The 21,861-nt window shown below is 50.4% G+C and overlaps 1 protein-coding gene across 1 annotated transcript in view; it reads left to right on the top strand.

The window, feature by feature from the left end:
- Nucleotides 1–21,861, top strand: part of MROH1 (maestro heat like repeat family member 1) — a 383,926-nt gene that overhangs the window by 13,409 nt on the left and 348,656 nt on the right. The window contains exons 2-4 of the mRNA XM_063924734.1: nucleotides 338–700; nucleotides 1,757–1,902; nucleotides 3,859–3,990. Coding sequence (XP_063780804.1) covers nucleotides 679–700; nucleotides 1,757–1,902; nucleotides 3,859–3,990 — 300 coding nt within the window. The 5' untranslated portion in view covers nucleotides 338–678. The remainder of the gene's footprint in view (nucleotides 1–337; nucleotides 701–1,756; nucleotides 1,903–3,858; nucleotides 3,991–21,861) is intronic.

The following is a 21,861-nucleotide window of genomic DNA, read 5'->3' as shown; positions in this document are numbered from 1 at the left end:
AGGGTAAGAGGAGGTGAGAGGTACGAGGGAGCAGAGGGTCGGTGGCAGGGCACAGCAGGGTAAGAGGAGGTGAGAGGTACGAGGGAGCAGAGGGTCGGTGGCAGGGCACAGCAGGGTAAGAGGAGGTGAGAGGTACGAGGGAGCAGAAGGTTGGTGGCAGTGCACAGCAGGGTAAGAGGAGGTGAGAGGTACGAGGTAGGTAGGACTGAGCAGTGTTCATGCTGGTTTCTCTGCGTGTACAGGAGTGAGATCCCCCCCCCCCGCTCTTCAGAGACCAGTATGGATATTTTGTCCCTGACCATCCAAAACTAGTTCCGTCTCGTTGTTCTATCTCCAGGGACCTGCGCTCGCTGCCTCATCACCTGGGATTGTCCAGATTAGGAACCCTGTTGCTGCACTGAACGGATTACCCTCAGGGCACCTACCTTCTGTGTCCAGTCTTCCAGATATCAGGATCTTCCGGAGGGATGTCCAGGGTTCCCATTTTGGCAGCCTCCTACCTGGGTAGTATTGTATGTTCCTCCTAGAGGCAGCACCAGCTCATGTGACAGCCCATGGCATGTCTCCACACCGAGCACTAGTAACCTGAGACATCCAGAACACCTGCAGTGCTCAGCAATCTGCTCCACGGTGGAGATCGCTCAGTAGAAGACTCTGCAGCGGTGAACAGACGGGAGAATGGCCAGCTCCAGCGTAAAGCGTAAGTGCCTGCTCTGTTTATTATGCAGCAGTCACCCACAGGGGGGTTATTCAGGGTGGTTAGCAACCCAAAAACGCACACTAATGGGCAAAACCATGTGCACTGCAGGGGGGGCAGATGTAACATGTGCAGTGCAGGTGGGGCAGAGGTAACGTGCAGAGAGTTAGATTTGGGTGGGTTATTTTGTTTCTGTGCAGGGTAAATACTGGCTGCTTTATTTTTACACTGCAATTTAGATTTCAGTTTGAACGCACCCCATCCAAATCTAACTCTCTCTGCACATATTACATTTGCCCCCTGCCACACCTCACCCAAATCTAACTCTCTCTGCACATGTTGTATCTGCCCCACCTGCCATACCTCACCCAAATCTAACTCTCTCTCTGTACATGTTACATCTACCCCACCTGCCACACCTCACCCAAATCTAACTCTCTCTCTGCACATGTTACATCTGCCACAACTCTCCCAAATATAACTCTCTCTGCACATGTTACATCTGCCCCACCTGCCACACCCCACCCAAATCTATGTCTGTGTGCTTTAGAGTTCCTTATCTCTCCGTGTCCTCATGGTGTGAGATGTGTGGCACCACGGATAACGTGTTTCACAATCCCGCACTTATGTTCCGTACGGCAGCCGCTCAGGTACAGAACCGTGTATACTGAGGGTTTGTACTCTTGTCGCTGTGTAAATTGGCATAGCGTGGTGCTTGGCTCACACAGAAGACACGGCCTGGCCATGTTTGGGAGGGTCTGGGTAATACAGTACAGGTGGGACGTATGAGCAGTATGAGAATGTACAGCGTTCTTCCATCCGTCCTAATCAGGAATAGAGCGTCTGCGTGACTTATACCCCGCTCTTCCAAGATACCCGATGTCCACTGCGGCATCATGAAGAAGCGTTATCGGGGAAGCGTTGTTGCCCCATACTGCTCTGGTGGCCACTGTGCCAGTCCTCTGCACCCCCTCCGGTTTCTGCACCAGCAGGCGATGCGGATGTTCAGCGCAGTTACTTGTGGGGTGAATCTTGTGCTTTATCTCTCCTTCTGCCCAGGTCTGGCGGTCACCCTGATGGACGCGTCCACGGACAAAGATCATGACGTGCAGGAGCAGATTTATAACTCGCTGTGCTTCATGGGAGAGACTGCCCCCGCGGAGATACTGGAGTCATGTGCCTCCTACCTGCGCCAGCACGACAAGGTATGGACCCCTCTCAGAGACTGGGCCCTGTAATATGGGGTGTGATCACCCACCGTCAGGGGACGCCAAACTTCCGCTCGTTATTATTTGGTTCCTTAGTAATCACACAATGAGTACACACAAAATACAAGGTATTAGATCACACGCTTTGTACATCGCTAGTTCATGAGCGCACAGCAGCTGATGGGGGTGAGGTAAGATTAGCTCAGAGCAGTAAATGCCCCGTTGCCCTGCCCGGGTGAGGTAACATTAGCTCACATCAGTAAATGCCTCGTTGCCCTGTCCGGGTGAGGTAACATTAGGTCAGAGCAGTAAATGCCCCGTGGTCCTGTCCGGGTGAGGTAACATTAGGTCAGAGCAGTAAATGCCCCGTTGCCCTGTCCGGGTGAGGTAACATTAGGTCAGAGCAGTAAATGCCCCGTGGTCCTGTCCGGGTGAGGTAACATTAGGTCAGAGCAGTAAATGCCCCGTGGTCCTGTCCGGGTGAGGTAACATTAGGTCAGATCAGTAAATGCCCCGTGGTCCTGTCCGGGTGAGGTAACATTAGGTCAGATCAGTAAATGCCCCATGGTCCTGTCCGGGTGAGGTAACATTAGGTCAGAGCAGTAAATGCCCCGTGGTCCTGTCCGGGTGAGGTAACATTAGCTGAGAGCAGTAAATGCCCCATGGTCCTGTCCGGGTGAGGTAACATTAGCTGAGAGCAGTAAATGCCCCGTGGTCCTGTCCGGGTGAGGTAACATTAGCTGAGAGCAGTAAATGCCCCATGGTCCTGTCCGGGTGAGGTAACATTAGCTGAGAGCAGTAAATGCCCCGTGGTCCTGTCCGGGTGAGGTAACATTAGGTCAGAGCAGTAATTGCCCCGTGGTCCTGTCTGGGTGAGGTAACATTAGGTCAGAGCAGTAAATGCCCCGTGGTCCTGTCCGGGTGAGGTAACATTAGGTCAGAGCAGTAAATGCCCCGTGGTCCTGTCCGGGTGAGGTAACATTAGCTGAGAGCAGTAAATGCCCCGTGGTCCTGTCCGGGTGAGGTAACATTAGGTCAGAGCAGTAAATGCCCCGTGGTCCTGTCCGGGTGAGGTAGCATTAGGTCAGAGCAGTAAATGCCCCGTGGTCCTGTCCGGGTGAGGTAACATTAGGTCAGAGCAGTAAATGCCCCGTGGTCCTGTCCGGGTGAGGTAACATTAGGTCAGAGCAGTAAATGCCCCGTGGTCCTGTCCGGGTGAGGTAACATTAGCTGAGAGCAGTAAATGCCCCGTGGTCCTGTCCGGGTGAGGTAACATTAGGTCAGAGCAGTAAATGCCCCGTGGTCCTGTCCGGGTGAGGTAGCATTAGGTCAGAGCAGTAAATGCCCCGTGGTCCTGTCCGGGTGAGGTAACATTAGGTCAGAGCAGTAAATGTCCCATGGTCTTGTCCGGGTGAGGTAACATTAGCTGAGAGCAGTAAATGCCCCATGGTCCTGTCCGGGTGAGGTAACATTAGCTGAGAGCAGTAAATGCCCCATGGTCTTGTCCGGGTGAGGTAACATTAGCTGAGAGCAGTAAATGCCCCGTGGTCCTGTCCGGGTGAGGTAACATTAGGTCAGAGCAGTAAATGCCCCGTGGTCCTGTCCGGGTGAGGTAACATTAGCTGAGAGAAGTAAATGCCCCGTTGCCCTGTCCGGGTGAGGTAACATTAGCTGAGAGCAGTAAATGCCCCGTGGTCCTGTCCGGGTGAGGTAACATTAGGTCAGAGCAGTAAATGCCCCGTGGTCCTGTCCGGGTGAGGTAACATTAGCTGAGAGCAGTAAATGCCCCGTGGTCCTGTCCGGGTGAGGTGAGAGCAGTAAATGCCCCATGGTCCTGTCCGGGTGAGGTAACATTAGCTGAGAGCAGTAAATGCCCCGTTGCCCTGTCCGGGTGAGGTAAGAGTTGCTCTGTACATTACCTGAGGTGTTACCGCCATTGTTTCCTCTCCCCAGCTCTCTTACGTTCATCGCACCATCATCCTGAGGGCCATGGAGACCGTGGTAAGGAACAACCTGACATCCCTGAGCAAGGAGACCGCCAAGATGGTCATTGTGCTGGCGTCCAATGAGATGACCAAGTCTAAGGTTGGTGCCTTTTGTCCAGTGATCACCTGGTGCTGGTCTGACATTTCCTGAGATTGCGGAGCGATTTTCCATCTGATAGCTGATGCTGGGCCCCTTGTGAGCGGCCAGGGGCTGAGGGTTTGGGGGATGGGGATCTGGGCTCTGGCTACTGATGATCTCAGCTGTGTCCTTGCAGTCCTGGGTCTGAAGGGTTTGGGGGGGGGGGGGGGAGGGGCTGGAGATCCGTGCTCTGGGAGGGGTGGGGGACTGGGGAGACCTCAGTGGATGCTCTGTTGTTGGTCGAAAACAAATGCTCGACTGGGTTGGCAAATGTTCACTGTCACCGCAGACTCATCAGTCACTTCTATGGTGACTTTACAATGCAAATTTGACCAGGGTTTCCTTACTGTCTTTTTGGAACTGGGTTTTCTCTGACGTCCTAAGTGGATGCTGGGACTCCGTAAGGACCATGGGGATAGCGGCTCCGCAGGAGACTGGGCACAACTAAAGAAAGCTTTAGACTACTGGTGTGCACTGGCTCCTCCCACTATGACCCTCCTCCAGACTTCAGTTAGAATCTTGTGCCCGGCTGAGCTGGATGCACACTAGGGGCTCTCCTGAGCTCCTAGAAAGAAAGTATATTTAGGTTTTTTATTTTACAGTGAGATCTGCTGGCAACAGACTCACTGCAGCGAGGGACTAAGGGGAGAATAAGCGAACCTACCTGACTGGTGGTAGCTTGGGCTTCTTAGGCTACTGGACACCATTAGCTCCAGAGGGATTGAACACAGGACCCGACCTCGATCGTTCGGTCCCTGAGCCGCGCCGCCGTCCCCCTTACAGAGCCAGAAGCAAGAAGTGGTCCGGAAAATCGGCGGCAGAAGACCTCTGTCTTCAACAAGGTAGCGCACAGCACTGCAGCTGTGCGCCATTGCTCCTCATGCACACCTCACACTCCGGTCACTGATGGGTGCAGGGCGCTGGGGGGGGCGCCCTGAGCAGCAATACTGACACCTTGGCTGGCAAATCATCACAATATATAGTCCCAGGGCTATATATGTGATAAATTACCCCTGCCAGAATTCCTGAAAAAAAAAGCGGGAGAAAAGTCTGCCGAAAAAGGGGCGGGGCTAACTCCCTCAGCACACTGGCGCCATTTTTTCTTCACAGGGCAGCTGGAAGACAGCTCCCCAGGCTCTCCTCTGTAGTTTTCAGGCTCAAAGGGTTAAAAAGAGAGGGGGGGCACCAAATTTAGGCGCAATATTGTGTATACAAGCAGCTATTGGGGGAAAAATCACTCAGTTATAGTGTTAATCCCTGCATTATATAGCGCTCTGGTGTGTGCTGGCATACTCTCTCTCTGTCTCCCCAAAGGACTTTGTGGGATCCTGTCCTCAGTCAGAGCATTCCCTGTGTGTGTGCGGTGTGTCGGTACGGCTGTGTCGACATGTTTGAGGATACGTGGAGGCGGAGCAGAGGCCGATAAATGTGATGTCGCCCCCTGTGGGGCCGACACCAGTGTGGATGGATAAGTGGAAGGTATTAACCAACAGTGTCAACTCCTTATGTAAAGGGCTGGATGACGTAACAGCTATGGGACAGCCGGCTTCTCAGCCGCGCCTGCCCAGGCGTCTCGAAGGCCATCAGGGGCTCAAAAACGCCCGCTACCTCAGATGGCAGATACAGATGTCGACACGGAGTCTGACTCCAGTGTCGACAAGGTTGAGACATATACACAGTCCACTAGGAACATTCGTTGCACTCGGAAATGAAAAATGTGTTACACATTTCTGACATTAACCCAAATACCACAAAAAAGGGGTTTTATGTTTGGGGAGAAAAAGCAGGCAGTGTTTTGTTCCCCCATCAGATGAGTGAATGAAGCGTGGGTTCCCCCGATAAGAAACTGGTAATTTCTAAAAAGTTACTGATGGCGTACCCTTTCCCGCCAGAGGATAGGTCACGTTGGGAGATATCCCCTAGGGTGGATAAGGCGTTCACACGTTTGTCAAAAAAGGTGGCACTGCCGTTTTAGGATACGGCCACTTTGAAGGAGCCTGCTGTTAAAAAGCAGAAGGCTATCCTGAAGTCTGTATATACACACTCAGGTACTATACTGAGACCTGCAATTGCCTCAGCATGGATAGTGCTGCTGCAGCGTGGTCTGATACCCTGTCAGATAATATTGATACCCTATACAGGGATACTATTTGGCTAACCATAGAGCATATTAAAGACGTCGTCTTATATATGAGGGATGCACAGAGGGATATTTGCCGGCTGGCATCCAAAAGTTAATGCAATGTCCATTCTGCCAGGAGGGTATTAGGGACCCGGCAGTGGACAGGTGATGCTGACTTTAAAAGGCACATGGAGATTCTGCCTTATGAGGGTGAGGAATTGTTTGGGGTTGGTCTCTGGGACCTCGTATCCACAGCAACAGCTGGGAAGAATTTTTTTTACCTCAGGTTCCTCACAGCCTAAGAAAGCACCGTATTATCAGGTACAGTCCTTTCGGCTTCAGAAAAGCGAGCGGGTCAAAGGCGCTTCCTTTCTGCACAGAGACAAGGGAAGAGGGAAAAAGCTGCACCAGACAGCCAGTTCCCAGGATCAAAAATCTTCCCCCGCTTCATCTGAGTCCACCGCATGACGCTGGGGCTCCACAGGTGGAGCCAGGTGCGGTGGGGGCGCGTCTCGGGAACTTCAGCGACCAGTGGGCTCGCTCACAAGTGGATCCCTAGGTTACAAGCTGGAGTTCGAGGCGACTCCCCCTCGCCGTTACCTCAAATCAGCCTTGCCTGCTGCCCTCGAGGAGAGGTAGTACTGGCGGCAATTCACAAGCTGTACTTCCAGCAGGTGATAATCAAGGTACCCCTCCTTCAACAAGGCCGGTGTTCCTATTCCACAATGTTTGTGGTACCGAAACCAGGCGGTTCGGTGAGACCCATTCTAAAATTGAAATCCTTGAACACTTATATACGAAGGTTCAAGTTCAAAATGGAATCGCTCAGGGCGGTTATTACAAGCCTGGACGAAGGGGATTACATGGTATCACTGGACATCAAGGATACTTACCTGCATGTCCCCATTTACCCTCCTCCCCAGGAGTACCTCAAAATTGTGGTACAGGATTGTCATTACCAATTCCAGACGTTGCCGTTGGTCTGTCCACGGCACCGAGTGTATTTTCCAAGGTAATGGCCGAAATGATGATACTCCTTCAAAAAAAGGGAGTTTTAATTATCCCGTACTTGGACGATCTCCTTATAAAGGCGAGGTCCAGGGAGCAGTTGTTCGTCGGAGTAGCACTATCTCGGGAAGTGCTACAACAGCACGGCTGGATTCTGAATAGGCCAAAGTCGCAGCTGGTTCCTACGACGCGTCTACTGTTCCTGGGTATGGTTCTGGACACATAACAAGAAAAAAGGTTTTCTCCCGGAGGAGAAGGCCAAGGAGTTGTCATCTCTAGTCGGAGACCTCCTAATACAAATACAGGTGTCGGTGCATCAATGCACGCGAGTCCTGGGAAAGATGGTAGCTTCTTACGAAGAAATTCCATTCGGCAGGTTCCAGGCAAGGATCTTCCAGTGGGATCTGTTGGACAAGAGGTCCGGGTCGCATCTTCAGATGCATCGGCTGATAACCCTGTCTCCAAGGGCCTGGGTGTCGCTGTTGTGGTGGCTGCAGAGTGCTCATCTTCTAGAGGGCCGCAGATTCGGCATACAGGACTGGGTCCTGGTGACCACGGATGCCAGCCTTCGAGGCTGGGGGGCAGTCACACAGGGAAGAAACTTCCAAAGACTATGGTCAAGTCAGGAGACTTCCCTACACATAAATATTCTGGAACTGAGGGCCATTCACAATGCCCTAAGTCAGGCTAGACCCCTGCTTCAACACCAGCCGGTGCTGATCCAGTCAGACAACATCACGGCGGTCGCCCATGTAAACCAGCAGGGCGGCACAAGAAGCAGGATGGTGATGGCAGAAGCCACAAGGATTTTCCGATGGGCGAAAAATCATGTGTTAGCACTGTTAGCAGTGTTCATTCCCGGAGTGGACAACTGGGAAGCAGACTTTCTCAGCAGGCACGACCTCCACTCGGGAAAGTGGGGACTTCATCCAGAAGTCTTCAAAATGATTGTACACCGTTGAGAAAGGCCACAGGTGACGTGATGGCGTCACGCCTCAACAAAAAGCTAAAAAGATATTGCGCCAGGTCAAGGGACCCTCAGGCGATAGCTGTGGACACTCTGGTAACACTGTGGGTGTACCAGTCGGTGTATGTGTTCCTTCCTTTGCCTCTCATACCCAAGGTATTGAGAATACTAAGAAGGAGAAGAGTAAGAACTATACTCGTGGTTCCGGATAGGCCAAGAAGAGCCTGGTACCCAGAACTTCAAGAAATGATCTCAGAGGACCCATGGCCTCTGCCGCTCAGACAGGACCTGCTGCAGCAGGGGCCCTGCCTGTTCCAAGACTTACCACGGCTGTGTTTGACGGCATGGCGGTTGAACACCGGATCCTATAGGAAAAAGGCATTCCGGAGGAAGTCATTCCTACGCTGATTAAGGCTAGGAATGATGTGATCGCAAAATATTATCACCGCATATGGCAAAAATATGTTGCTTGGTGTGAGGCCAGGAAGGCCCCAACGGAGGAATTTCAACTGGGTCGATTTCTGCACTTCCTACAGTCAGGAGTGACTACGGGCCTAAAATTGGGTTACGTTAAGGTCCAGATTTCGGCTCTGTACATTTTCTTCCAAAAATAACTGGCTTCACTGCCTGAAGTTCAGACTTTTGTTAAGGGAGTGCTGCATATTCAGCCCCCGTTTGTGCCTCTAGTGGCACCATGGGATCTCAACGTGGTGTTGGATTTCCTGAAGTCGCATTGGGTTGAGCCACTTAAATCCGTAGAGCTAAAATACCTCACGTGGAAAGTAGTCATGCGGTTGGCCTTGGCGTCGGCCAGGCGTGTATCAGAATTGGCGGTTTTGTCATGCAAAAGCCCTTATCTGATTTTCATATGGATAGGGCGGAATTGAGGACTCTTTCCCAATTCCTTCCTAAGGTGGTATCAGCTTTTCATGTGAACCAACCTATTGTGGTGCCTGCGGCTACGTGGGACTCCAAGTTACTGGACGTAGTCAGGGCCCTGAAAATAGATGTTTCCAGGACGGCTGGAGTCAGGAAAACTGACTCGCTATTTATCCTGTATGCACCCAACAAGCTGGGTGCTCCTGCTTCTAAGCAGACTATTGCTCGCTGGATCTGTAGCACGATTCAACTTGCACATTCTGCGGCTGGACTGCCGCACCCTAAATCTGTGAAAGCCCATTCCACGAGGAAAGTGGGCTCTTCTTGGGCGGCTGCCCGAGGGGTCTCGGCTTTACAACTTTGCCGAGCTGTTACTTGGTCGGGTTCAAACAATTTTGAAAAAGTCTGCAAGTTTGATACCCTGGCTGAGGAGGACCTTGAGTTTGCTCATTCGGTGCTGCAGAGTCATCCGCACTCTCCCGCCCGTTTGGGAGCTTTGGTATAATCCCCATGGTCCTTACGGAGTTCCCAGCATCCACTAGGACGTCAGAGAAAATAAGATTTTACTCACCGGTAAATCTGTTTCTCGTAGTCCGTAGTGGATGCTGAGCGCCCATCCCAAGTGCGGATTGTCTGCAATACTTGTATATAGTTATTGCCTAACTAAAGGGTTATTGTTATGAGCCATCTGTTAGTGAGGCTCAGTTATATTTCATACTGTTAACTGGGTATAGTATCACGAGTTATACGGTGTGATTGTTGTGGCTGGTATGAGTCTTACCCGGGATTCAAAATCCTTCCTTATTGTGTCCGCTCTTCCGGGCACAGTATCCTAACTGAGGTCTGGAGGAGGGTCATAGTGGGAGGAGCCAGTGCACACCAGGTAGTCCTAAAGCTTTCTTTAGTTGTGCCCAGTCTCCTGCGGAGCCGCTATTCCCCATGGTCCTTACGGAGTTCCCAGCATCCACTACGGACTACGAGAAATAGATTTACTGGTGAGTAAAATCTTATTATTGTCACCACGGATGCCCATTTAACATGCTGGGGTGCGGTGGTTCATAACATGTATCTGCAGGGGCTGTGGTCTACTCAGGAATCCACTCTGTAGTTGAGGGTGATTCGTTTTACCTTCGGCTGGCCCATTCTTTAAACCTACAGGTGCATATCCTGATGGACAATGCCACGGTGGTGGCTTACATCAACAAACAAGGTGGCACACGCAGTTGGCGTGCAATGCAGGAGGTTTCGCAGATGCTCAGTTGGGCAGAGCTTTGGATCCCGCCAATATCTGCAGTTCACATTCCAAGTATGGACATCTGGGAGGCAGACTTTCTGAGCCTTCACAAATGCATCCAGGAGAATGGGAGTTATAACAGAAGGTGTTTGTGGAGCTTGTATCCAGATGGGAGACACAAGACATTGACCTCATGGCTTCACGTCTGAGCAAGAAGCTTCCTCGATACGGTGCTTATACATGAGATCCTCAGGCAGCTCTGGTGGATGTCTCCTTGGACATTTCATCTGGGGTAGCTTTCTGCCCCTTGCAGTACTTCCTTGGGCCATTTAGCGAATTCATCGGGAAGCTCGGCCGGTCATTCTCATAGCACCATGCTGGCCGTGCCGTTAATGGTTTACCATTCTTCAGGACATGTTGACTGACAATCCACTCCACCTACCTTTATGGCCAGACCTTCTTCTTCAAGGTCCATGTCTTCACCCCAGTTTCTCTTACGTCCTAGAGGATGCTGGGGACTCCGTAAGGACCATGGTTTATAGACGGGCTCCGCAGGAGACATGGGCACTATAAAGAACTATAGAATGGGTGTGCACTAGCTCCTCCCTCTATGCCCCTCCTCCAGACCTCAGTTAGATCCTGTGGCCAGAGGAGACAGGGTGCACTGCAGAGGAGCTCTCCTGAGTTTCTCTGAAAAATAATTTTTGTTAGGTTTTTTATTTTCAGGGAGCACGGCTGGCAACAGGCTCCCTGCATCGTGGGACTGAGGGTAGAGAAGCAGACCTACTTAAGTGATAGGCTCTGCTTCTTAGGCTACTGGACACCATTAGCTCCAGAGGGTCGGAACGCAGGTCTCCCCTCGTCGTTCGTCCCAGAGCCGCGCCGCCGTTCTCCTCACAGAGCCGGAAGATAGAAGCCGGGTAAGTATAAGAAGAAAGAAGACTTCAAAGGCGGCAGAAGACTTCTGATCTTCCCTGAGGTAAGCGCGCAGCGGTAACGCTGCGCGCCATTGCTCCCACACACTACACACACGAGCAGGCACTGATGGGTGCAGGGCGTAGGGGGGGCGCCCTGGGCAGCAATATAAACCTCTAGGACTGGCATATAAGTATATATAGGCTGCGGAGGCAGTAGTTATAAAAATCCCCCGCCAGTTATACAAAATTGAGTGGGACCGAAGCCCGCCGCTGGAGGGGGCGGAGCTTGGTCCCACAACACTAACCAGCGCCATTTTCTCCACAGTGTACTGCAGAGAAGCTGGCTCCCCGGACTCTCCCCTGCTGAACACGGTGACACAGGGCTGAAAAGAGGGGGGGGGGGGGGCACTTGTAAGGCGCAGTGAGTGTATTATACAGATAATTATATATAAAAAAGCGCTATATTATCTGGGAATTTTGTTTCCAGTGTCAGTTGGCGCTGGGTGTGTGCTGGCATACTCTCTCTCTGTCTCTCCAAAGGGCCTTAGTGGGGAACTGTCTCCATATAAATATATCCCTGTGTGTGTGGGGGTGTCGGTACGAGTGTGTCGACATGTCTGAAGCTCATCTAAGGAGAAGGTGGAGCAGATGATTGTGATGTCTCCGTCGGCAACGCCGACTCATGATTGGTTGGACATGTGGAATGTTTTAAATGCAAATGTGACCTTATTACATAAGAGGATGGACAAAGCTGAGTCCAGAGAAAAAGCAGGGAGTCAATCCACGGATTTGACTGAGTCACAAGGCCCTTCAGGGTCTCAAAAATGTTCTCTATCCCAAATAGCAGACACTGATACCGACACGGATTCTGACTCCAGTGTCGACTACGATGATGCGAGGTTACACCCAAGGGTGGCCAAAAGTATTCATTATATGATTATTGCAATAAAAGATGTTTTGCATATCACAGATGACCCCTCTGTCCCTGACACGAGGGTACGCATGTTTAAGGAAAAGAAAGCTGAGGTAACCTTTCCCCCATCTCATGAGCTTAACAAGTTATTTGAAAAAGCTTGGGAAACTCCAGACAAAAAACTGTAGATTCCCAAGAGGATTCTTATGGCATATCCTTTCCCCTCACAGGACAGGGTACGGTGGGAATCCTCGCCCAGGGTAGACAAGGCTTTAATGCGCTTGTCCAAGAAGATGGCGCTACCGTCTCCTGACACGGCAGCCCTCAAGGATCCTGCTGATCGCAGACAGGAAAATACCTTAAAATCTTATTTATACGCTTCTGGTCTTTGTTCTCCCTGCTCTCTCACTCCCCTAGGCTGGTTGGGCCACATGGTAGACCTAGTGGACTCTTTCTCTTGTTCCATTTCTGTCTCCTCACTTAAAAACAAAAAAAGATTTACTCATTTGATTGTCATATTATTGCTTTGTTGTGTTCCATGTTGTATTATGTTGTTTCTCTATGCTATTGAAACACACTGGCATTGTGTATTACTGTAACAAATAAAACTTTCTTTAAAAAAATAAAAAATAAAAAAATCTATTTATACGCATACGGGTGCTTTACTCAGACCGGCAATAGCATCGGCTTGGGTTTGTAGCGCAGTAGCAACTTGGACAGATACCTTGTCAGCTGACATTGATACCCTAGATAGGGATACCATTTTATTGACCTTAGGTCACATCAAAGACGCAGTCTTATATATGAGAGACGCTCAGAGAGACGTTGGGCTGCTAGGTTCGAGAGCCAACGCCATGGCGATTTCTGCTAGGCGTGGTCTGTGGACCCGCCAATGGACGGGTGATGCCGACTCAAAGAAGCATATGGAGGTTTTACCTTACAAGGGTGAGGTTTTATTTGGGGAAGGTCTTGCGGACCTGGTTTCAACAGCTACCGCGGGTAAATCTACCTTTTTGCCTTTTGTACCCCCGCAGCAAAAGAAAACTCCGCAATATCAGATGCAGTCCTTACGGTCGCATAAGTCCAGAAGAGGTCGGGGCTCATCCTTCCTCGCCAGAGGTAAGATGAGGGAAAAGAACGCCTGCTTCAGCTAGTTCCCAGGAACAGAAGTCCTCCCCGGCTTCTGCTAAATCCACCGCATGACGCTGGGGCTCCACTGAGGGAGTCCGCGCCGGTGGGGGCACGTCTTCGACTTTTCAGCCAGGTCTGGGTTCGGTCAGACGTGGATCCTTGGGCGATGGAAATTGTATCCCAAGGCTACAAACTGGAATTCAAAGAGGTGCCTCCTCGATGATTTTCAAGTCGCCCTTGCCAGCTTCTCCCCCCGATAGGGAGATAGTTTTAGCTGCGATTCAAAAGCTGTGTCAACAGCAAGTGATTATCAAGGTTCCCCTAGTCCAACAGGGAAAAGGGTACTATTCGACTCTGTTCTTGGTCCCGAAGCCGGATGGTTCGGTCAGACCCATTTTAAATCTAAAATCGCTAAACCTGTACTTGAAAAAGTTCAAATTCAAGATGGAATCGCTCCGGGCAGTGATCTCCAGTCTGGAAGGGGGGGATTTTATGGTGTCACTAGACATAAAGGATGCATACCTTCATGTCCCCATATATCCTCCTCATCAGGAGTACCTGAGATTCGCTGTACAGGACTGTCATTACCAGTTTCAGACGTTGCCGTTTGGGCTTTCCACGGCCCCGAGAATTTTCACCAAGGTGATGGCGGAGATGATGGTGCTCCTGCGCAGACAATGAGTCACAATTATCCCGTACTTGGACGATCTCCTGATAAAAGCGAGATCGAGAGAACAATTGCTGAACATAGTATTGCTCTCCCTGAGAGTGCTACAACAGCACGGTTGGATTCTAAATCTGCCAAAGTCACAGTTGATTCCAACGACTCGGCTATCATTCCTAGGCATGATTCTGGGCACGGAACGGAAGAGGGTTTTTCTCCCAATGGAAAAAGCCCAGGACCTCCAGAACTTGGTCAGAGACCTGCTAAAACCAAAAAGAGTGTCTGTTCATCAATGCACTCGAGTACTGGGGAAAATGGTGGCAGCCTACGAGGCCATCCCCTTCGGCAGGTTTCATGAGAGGACATTTCAGTGGGACCTCCTGGACAAGTGGTCCGGGTCCCATCTTCAAATTCATCAGAAAATAAGCCTGTCCCCCAGGGCGTCTCTCCTGTGGTGGCTGCAGAGTGCTCACCTTCTAGAGGGTCGCAGGTTCGGCATTCAAGACTGGGTTCTGGTGACCACGGACGCGAGCCTCCGAGGATGGGGAGCAGTCACACAAGGAAGAAATTTTCAGGGAATATGGTCAAGCCAGGAGGCTTGTATACACATCAATGTGCTGGAATTAAGGGCCATATACAACGGCCTACGGCAAGCGGAGAATCTTCTTCGTGACCTACCGGTTCTGATTCAGTCAGACAACGTCACAGCTGTGGCTCATGTAAACCGCCAAGGCGGGACAAGGAGCAGAGTGGCAATGGCGGAAGCCACCAGGATTCTTCGCTGGGCGGAAAATCATGTAAGCGCTCTGTCAGCAGTCTTCATTCCGGGAGTGGACAACTGGGAAGCAGACTTCCTCAGCAGACACTATCTCCATCCAGGAGAGTGGGGACTTCATCAAGAAGTTTTTGCAGAGATAACAAGTCTTTGGGGAATTCCTCAAATAGACATGATGGCGTCACGCCTCCACAAGAAGCTTCGAAGGTATTGGGCCAGGTCAAGGTACCCTCAGGCAGTAGCGGTGGATGCCCTGGTGACACCATGGGTGTTTCAGTCGGTCTATGTGTTCCCTCCTCTTCCTCTCATCTCAAAAATATTGAGAATCATAAGACGAAAAAGAGTGCAGACAATACTCATTGTTCCAGATTGTTATCGAAGGGCCTGGTACTCAGATCTTCAGGAAATGCTCACAGAAGATCCGTGACCTCTTCCTCTCAGGGAGGACCTGTTACAGCAGGGGCCCTGCGTGTTCCAAGACTTACCGCGGTTCCGTTTGACGGCATGGCGGTTGAACACCGAATCCTAGCGGGAAAAAGGTATTCAGGAAGAAGTCATCCCTACGCTGATAAAGGCTAGAAAGGAGGTGACAGCGAAACATTATCACCGTATCTGGAGGAAATATGTTTCTTGGTGTGAAGCCAAACATTCTCCTACGGAGGATTTCCATCTGGGCTGTTTTCTCCACTTTCTACAGACAGGAGTGTATATGGACCTGAAGTTAGGCTCCATTAAGGTACAGATTTCGGCTTTATCTATATTCTTTCAGAAGGAATTGGCTTTTCTCCCAGAAGTCCAGACTTTTTTAAAGGGAGTGCTGCACATCCAGCCTCCTTTTGTGCCCCCAGTGGCACCATGGGACCTTAACATGGTATTATGGTTCCTAAACTCTCACTGGTTTGAACCGCTTCAGACGGTTGAATTAAAGTTTCTCACTTGGAAGGTGGTCATGTTGTTGGCTCTGGCATCTGCGAGGCGGGTGTCCTAATTGGCGGCCTTGTCTCACAAGAGCCCCTATCTGATTTTCCATATGGATAGAGCGGAGTTGAGGACTCGTCCTCAATTTTTGCCTAAGGTGGTTTCATCGTTTCATATGAACCAACCTATTGTGGTGCCTGTGGCTACGGGTGACTTGGAGGGCTCCAAGTCCCTGGATGTAGTCAGGGCCTTAAAAATATATGTAGCCAGGACGGCTCGGGTTAGGAAGACAGAGGCTCTGTTTGTCCTGTATGCAGCCAACAAGGTTGGCGCTCCTGCTTCTAAGCAGACTATTGCTCGCTGGATCTGTCACACGATTCAGCAGGCTCATTCTACGGCTGGATTGCCGTTACCAAATTCGGTAAAGGCCCATTCCACTAGGAAGGTGGGCTCTTCTTGGGCGGCTGCCCGAGGTGTCTCGGCTTTACAGCTTTGCCGAGCAGCTACCTGGTTGGGTTCAAACACTTTTGCAAAGTTCTATAAGTTTGAAACCCTGGCTGATGAGGACCTTGTGTTTGCTCAGTCGGTGCTGCAGAGTCGTCCGCACTCTCCCGGTCTGGAGATTTGGTATAATCCCCATGGTCCTTACGGAGTCCCCAGCATCCTCTAGGACGTAAGAGAAAATAAAATTTTAAACCTACCGGTAAATCTTTTTCTCCTAGTCCGTAGAGGATGCTGGGCGCCCGTTCCAGTGCGGACTGAATTCTGTAAGACTTGTATATAGTTTTGCTTACATAAGGGTTATGTTACAGTTTTGATCAGTCTTTGGCTGATGCTGTTTTGTTTCATACTGTTAACTGGTTCATATATTCCATGTTATACGGTGTGATTGGTGTGGGCTGGTATGAATCTTGCCCTTGAATTAACAAAATCCTTTCCTCGTACTGTCCGTCTCCTCTGGGCACAGTTTCTCTAACTGAGGTCTGGAGGAGGGGCATAGAGGGAGGAGCCAGTGCACACCCATACTAAAAGTTCTTTATAGTGCCCATGTCTCCTGTAGAGCCCGTCTATACCCCATGGTCCTTACGGAGTCCCCAGCATCCTCTACGGACTAGGAGAAAAAGATTTACCGGTAGGTTTAAAATCTTATTTTACCTCAGTTGGCTTTGACGACTTGGTTCTTGAAACCAAAATCCAGAGTTCTAAAGGGTTTTCCCGACCTGTTGTTGAGACGGGTTCAGTATGGTATGCCAGCGGTCGGGCTCCCGGCGACCAGCATACCGGCGCCGGGAGCCCGACTGCCGGCTTACCGACAGTGTGGCGAGCGCAAATGAGCCCCTTGCGGGCTCGCTGCGCTCGCCATGTTGCGGGCACAGTGGCGCGCTACGCTATTTTATTCTCCCTCCTGGGGGGTCGTGGACCCCCACGAGGGAGAATAAGTGTCGGTATGCCGGCTGTCGGGATTCCGGCGCCGGTATACTGTGCGCCAGGATCCCGTCAGTCGGCATACCGAAGACCACCCGTTGAGACCAGGGGGGTCATTCCGAGTTGATCGCATGCTGCAGATTTTTGCAGCGCAGCGATCAGGTTACTACTGCGCATGCACCGCAATGCGCACGCGCGTCGTACGGGTACAAACAGCATTGTTGCTGTGCAAGGCTTCTAGCGACTAATCCATTCGCACGGCCGATCACAAGAAGATTGTGTCACGTCTAGCAAGGTTCGAGGATCCGGCAGCTGAGATTTGCCCGAGGAGGTAGCAGGCTGTGAATGAACAAGATGAGGGGGCTGGATATAGTTCCTTCGCATGGGACACGGAGCAATGAAGAACGTAGGCGGGGTTTGAGAGTCAATAGAAAGTATTTATTATGTACAGGGCGGAGGTAGAGAACCGAGGCTGGAGCACGATGGTTAAGGAACGTAATTGCGGATAAAGAACTGTTGATTGTGACTTGAAAGACGAGGTTGTGATTAATGAACTGCGGAACTGTGGATGGTGGTTGAAGACGTGGCTGGAGACAAGGACTGTGGACTGTGGTTTGGAAAACGAGGCTTGAAGATAATAATCTGCAGGCTGTGGTCGGTGGTACAGAGGCGTGGCTGGTGAAGGAGATCTGTGGAGTGTGGCCTGAAATACGAGGCAGAAGACCCAGGGCCGACTGTGCCCAAAGAGTCTTACTGGACCGGGTTATCCAGGATCGCTTCCACAGGCAGTAACAGGCTAGAAACGGCAGGGCTGCAGCAGCAACAGAGAACCGACCAAGCAGGATCAGGAGGAACCAAGATACAGCAGGAATCCTGGGAGCACAGGCTAAAGCACCTACAACATGGTTGTAACTGGAAGCACTGGCGTCCCTGTCCTAAACCAGCCCCCTTTTATAGGGAGAGCTTCCCCTGGATTGGCTGGAAGAAACAGGAAACAGGAACTATGCTTAAAACTTGGTCTCCAACATGGCGGCACCCAGTAATGCAGACCTTTTTGCAAAGCCACATTGCTCATTGCCCCATGTCTCCTAGCAACTGCTCAGCAAGAGCGACCCGCTGTAGCGGCGTCCCGCCGCCACGAGCGGACCCCCTCACCGCCGCTACTGCTGCCCACGGATCCAGCGCAGCAGCCCACCTCTGCCAATGCCCGAACATCACCAAGGAAGCCAGCCCCGCGGCCCCAGTGTACCGGTAAGACTCCGGACGCTGACAGATTTGACAGGAAGAGGGCGTTTATGGGTGTCAACTGACCGTTTTCTGGGAGTGGTAGGAAAAACGCAGGCGTGTCCAAGCGTTTGCAGGGCGGGTGTCTGACGTCAATTCCGGGACCGGACAGGCTGAAGTGATCGCAGCGGCTGAGTAAGTCCAGAGCTACTCAGAAACTGAAAAAACGTTTTCGTCCCGCTCGGCTGCACAAGCGTTCGCACACTTGCAAAGCGAAAATACACTCCCCTAGAGGCGGCGACTATCTGATCGCTGTTCTGCAATAAATAGCTAGCGAGCGATCAACTCTGAATGAGGGTCCATGATCCAGGCCCGCAAACTATTTACTTCCGAATTTATCATTGTGTGTGTAAGTTGTATATATCCTGGTGTGAGCGTCAGAAGTTGCAGCCAGAGGTTTTTCGGGTCTCACTTTTTGTCCTTTCTCCAGCAGGGACTGTCTAAGGGTCTTCACCTGTCTTCTCTTAAAGGGCAGATCTCAGCCCTGTCTATCCTTTTTCAGGCAGTTGAATAATGTTCCGGAAACTCTCCTTCAGGGTGTTTTGTTTCCAGCCACCTTATGTCCCACCGGTCAGTCCTTGGGACTTAAATTTAGTGTTTGAAGCATTACGGAAGGCTCCCTTTGAGCCACTTGAATCTATGGAGTTGCGTTACCTCACTTTGAAGGTTGTATTTCTTTTGGTGGCTTTCTCCTGTAAGCCTCCACTGCTCATATGTCACTCTGACAGGGTAGTTGTACGCACAAACCGTCCTTTCTCACAAAGGTTGTGTCTGCATTTCATCTAAACCGGGACATTGTTCTTCCAGCGTTTAAGCAGGCTGCGGCATCTGCGGATGGTTCATTGTTGGCGCCTTTGGATGTTGTTTGTGCTCTACGCCAGCGGTTTCCAAACTTTTTTGAATCACGGCGCCCTAGAATATCATAATTTTTTTTCACGGCACCTCTAGGCAAAACATTTCTTATTGAGAAATTTAGAAAGAAATATTACATTAAGTAGATGGCGTTTATATGTCATCCTTAGGGTCAGTTTGGTGAGGGATAAAATTTGCTTCTGTTTAGCCACAAATTTTATGACTGGCAGCCACCAGCACTGGTTTTGCCCATTATATTGACCATGAATAATTTGAATTGGTCCTGGACCACCAACCCAGGACACCCCTGCAAGTGTCCCGAGGCACCCCAGGGAGCCACGGCACACAGTTTGGGAACCTCTGCTCTGCGCATTTATCTAGACCGTACTGCTTCTCTGAGAAGTACGGATTCTTTATTGGTGGTGACTGATGCACAAAAACTAGGCTGGCCAGCCTCTAAGGCTTCTATTGCTAGAAGGGTCACTTCGGCCATTCGTCAGGCCTGTGTGCCTTCAAATGTGATTGTTCCGGCCGCCATTCTGGTTCACTTGACTTGTGCTGTGTTGGGCTGTGCGACATGGATCTTCTGTGGAGCAGCTGCCTGTTCATCAGTCACATTCACTAAATACTACTTCTTGCATACGTTCTGGAGCGAGTGACAACCAGCGTTGGACTTAAAATTCTGCAAGCGGCCTGTGCAGACGTTCCCCATCCCTGTTGGTTTTCCCAGGCAATTCCCAGAGATAATGGAGCGTCCCCCAAGATGGATGATAGAGGAAATTAGATTTTGTACCAGCGTTTGTCTCCATCGCGGACTGTACCCGGACTGCACCAGTTACTGCCCACTTCCTATCACTGTATTGTCCATCATTCATTGCCTACCAGCCACTACCTCCCTGCCTACCGTTACTTTCTGCCCTAGCTACTGCTTTTGTCTCACCGTGTACTTCCGCCCCACTGTAGGTTATGCCTGTACGCTATACCTCCACTGGGAGGTTGTACTACATGTGGATGATTTCATACAGGGTATATCATACTATTACACACGTGTCAGTTTTCCCACATATGCCTCGGGTCCATGTATGGCTCACCTCCCACAGTGTACCCTTCATAGTGCGCCCATCATGGCTGCCTTACCTGCTGCGCCCGTGGATGGGCTGAGAAATGCACCTGACGGTTGTGCTGGGCCTGTACTCCTAGCATTATGTCGCTGCAACATACCCCTAAAATCCCCTTTTTTGCAGATTTTATTTCTATTTTTGTTTTTATTTTTAGATTTTCTGTGATACATTTCTCTGTTATTGTCTCTCTGTGGACTCCTTCTCTATGCGATGTTTCCCTTTGTGTCTGGAAGATGTGCATCCCTTTATTGTTGCCCTGGGATGTACTTACCTGAGGGTAGGGAAAGTTACTATGTACACTTATTGGCTGTAATGTACGTTTTAGTTTTCTTTGCGGTATTTTGAATGTTCTGCCTAGTGTGACCCAACGTTGCCTGACTGGCGCATATATTGTACCCGTTACTGTGCCCTTAATTTGGTTTTCAAATTTGTCTTTGTTCTAAAATCTTTTGGGAAAGAATAAATAACATGTTGTCCACAATAAAGTGAATGCGGAGATAATGGCTTCTGTGTGATTCCTGCAGTCACCTGTCCCTAATGTGTGTGTGTGTGTGTGTGTTTCTGTGTCATGCCTTTTAGGGTTTGTGTAGTGTCTGGTAACAAAACACCACGTGGAAGCACAACGTCTCCTATCACACTGTTTACAAATGATCACTTGTCTCATCTCCCAGCTCTCCTTCCTTGTCACCTGATTCCATAATAATCCGTCAGGCTTTTCAAGGTTCACCAAAGCGAATTCTCTTTAGGAGGACATGAGGCGGGATGTAATGGCGTCCGAGATCGCCAGAGGTGCGGCATTCCAGCCGTCCGTGAATGTTTTTTGAAAGGGCCAATCACTGACTAGGCATTGCCTAAAGGGCCAATCACTGACTAGGCATTGCTTAAAGGGGCAATCACTGACAAGGCATTGCTTAAAGGGACAATCACTGACTAGGCATTGCTTAAAGGGCCAATCACTGACAAGGCATCGCTTAAAGGGCCAATCACTGACAAGGCATCGCTTAAAGGGGGAATCACTGACTAGGCATCGCTTAAAGGGGCAATCATTGACAAGGCATTGCTTAAAGGGGCAATCACTGACTAGGCATTGCTTAAAGGGCCAATCACTGACAAGGCATTGCTTAAAGGGCCAATCATTGATTAGGTATTGCTTAAAGGGCCAATCACTGACTAGGCATTGCTTAAAGGGCCAATCACTGACTAGGCATTGCTTAAAGGGCCAATCACTGACTAGGCATTGCTTAAAGGGCCAATCACTGACTAGGCATTGCTTAAAGGGGCAATCACTGACAAGGCATTGCTTAAAGGGACAATCACTGACTAGGCATTGCTTAAAGGGCCAATCACTGACAAGGCATTGCTTAAAGGGACAATCACTGACTAGGTATTGCTTAAAGGGACAATCACTGACTAGGCATTGCTTAAAGGGACAATCACTGACTAGGCATTGCTTAAAGGGACAATCACTGACTAGGCATTGCTTAAAGGGCAGTCACTAACAAGGCATGGTCTTGCCGGGTTACAATGGTGGCTGCTACAATCACTATTTGGTATTTGCTGGGGGTGATCCGTAGAGTGGGTTCCCACTGTTTGTACAGTCCTTTGGTACTGGAGGTCCCACA

This window comes from Pseudophryne corroboree, chromosome 5, assembly GCF_028390025.1.
Source record: "Pseudophryne corroboree isolate aPseCor3 chromosome 5, aPseCor3.hap2, whole genome shotgun sequence".
Taxonomy (NCBI): Eukaryota; Metazoa; Chordata; class Amphibia; order Anura; family Myobatrachidae; genus Pseudophryne; species Pseudophryne corroboree.
This window is presented reverse-complemented; position numbering and strand designations above follow the sequence as displayed.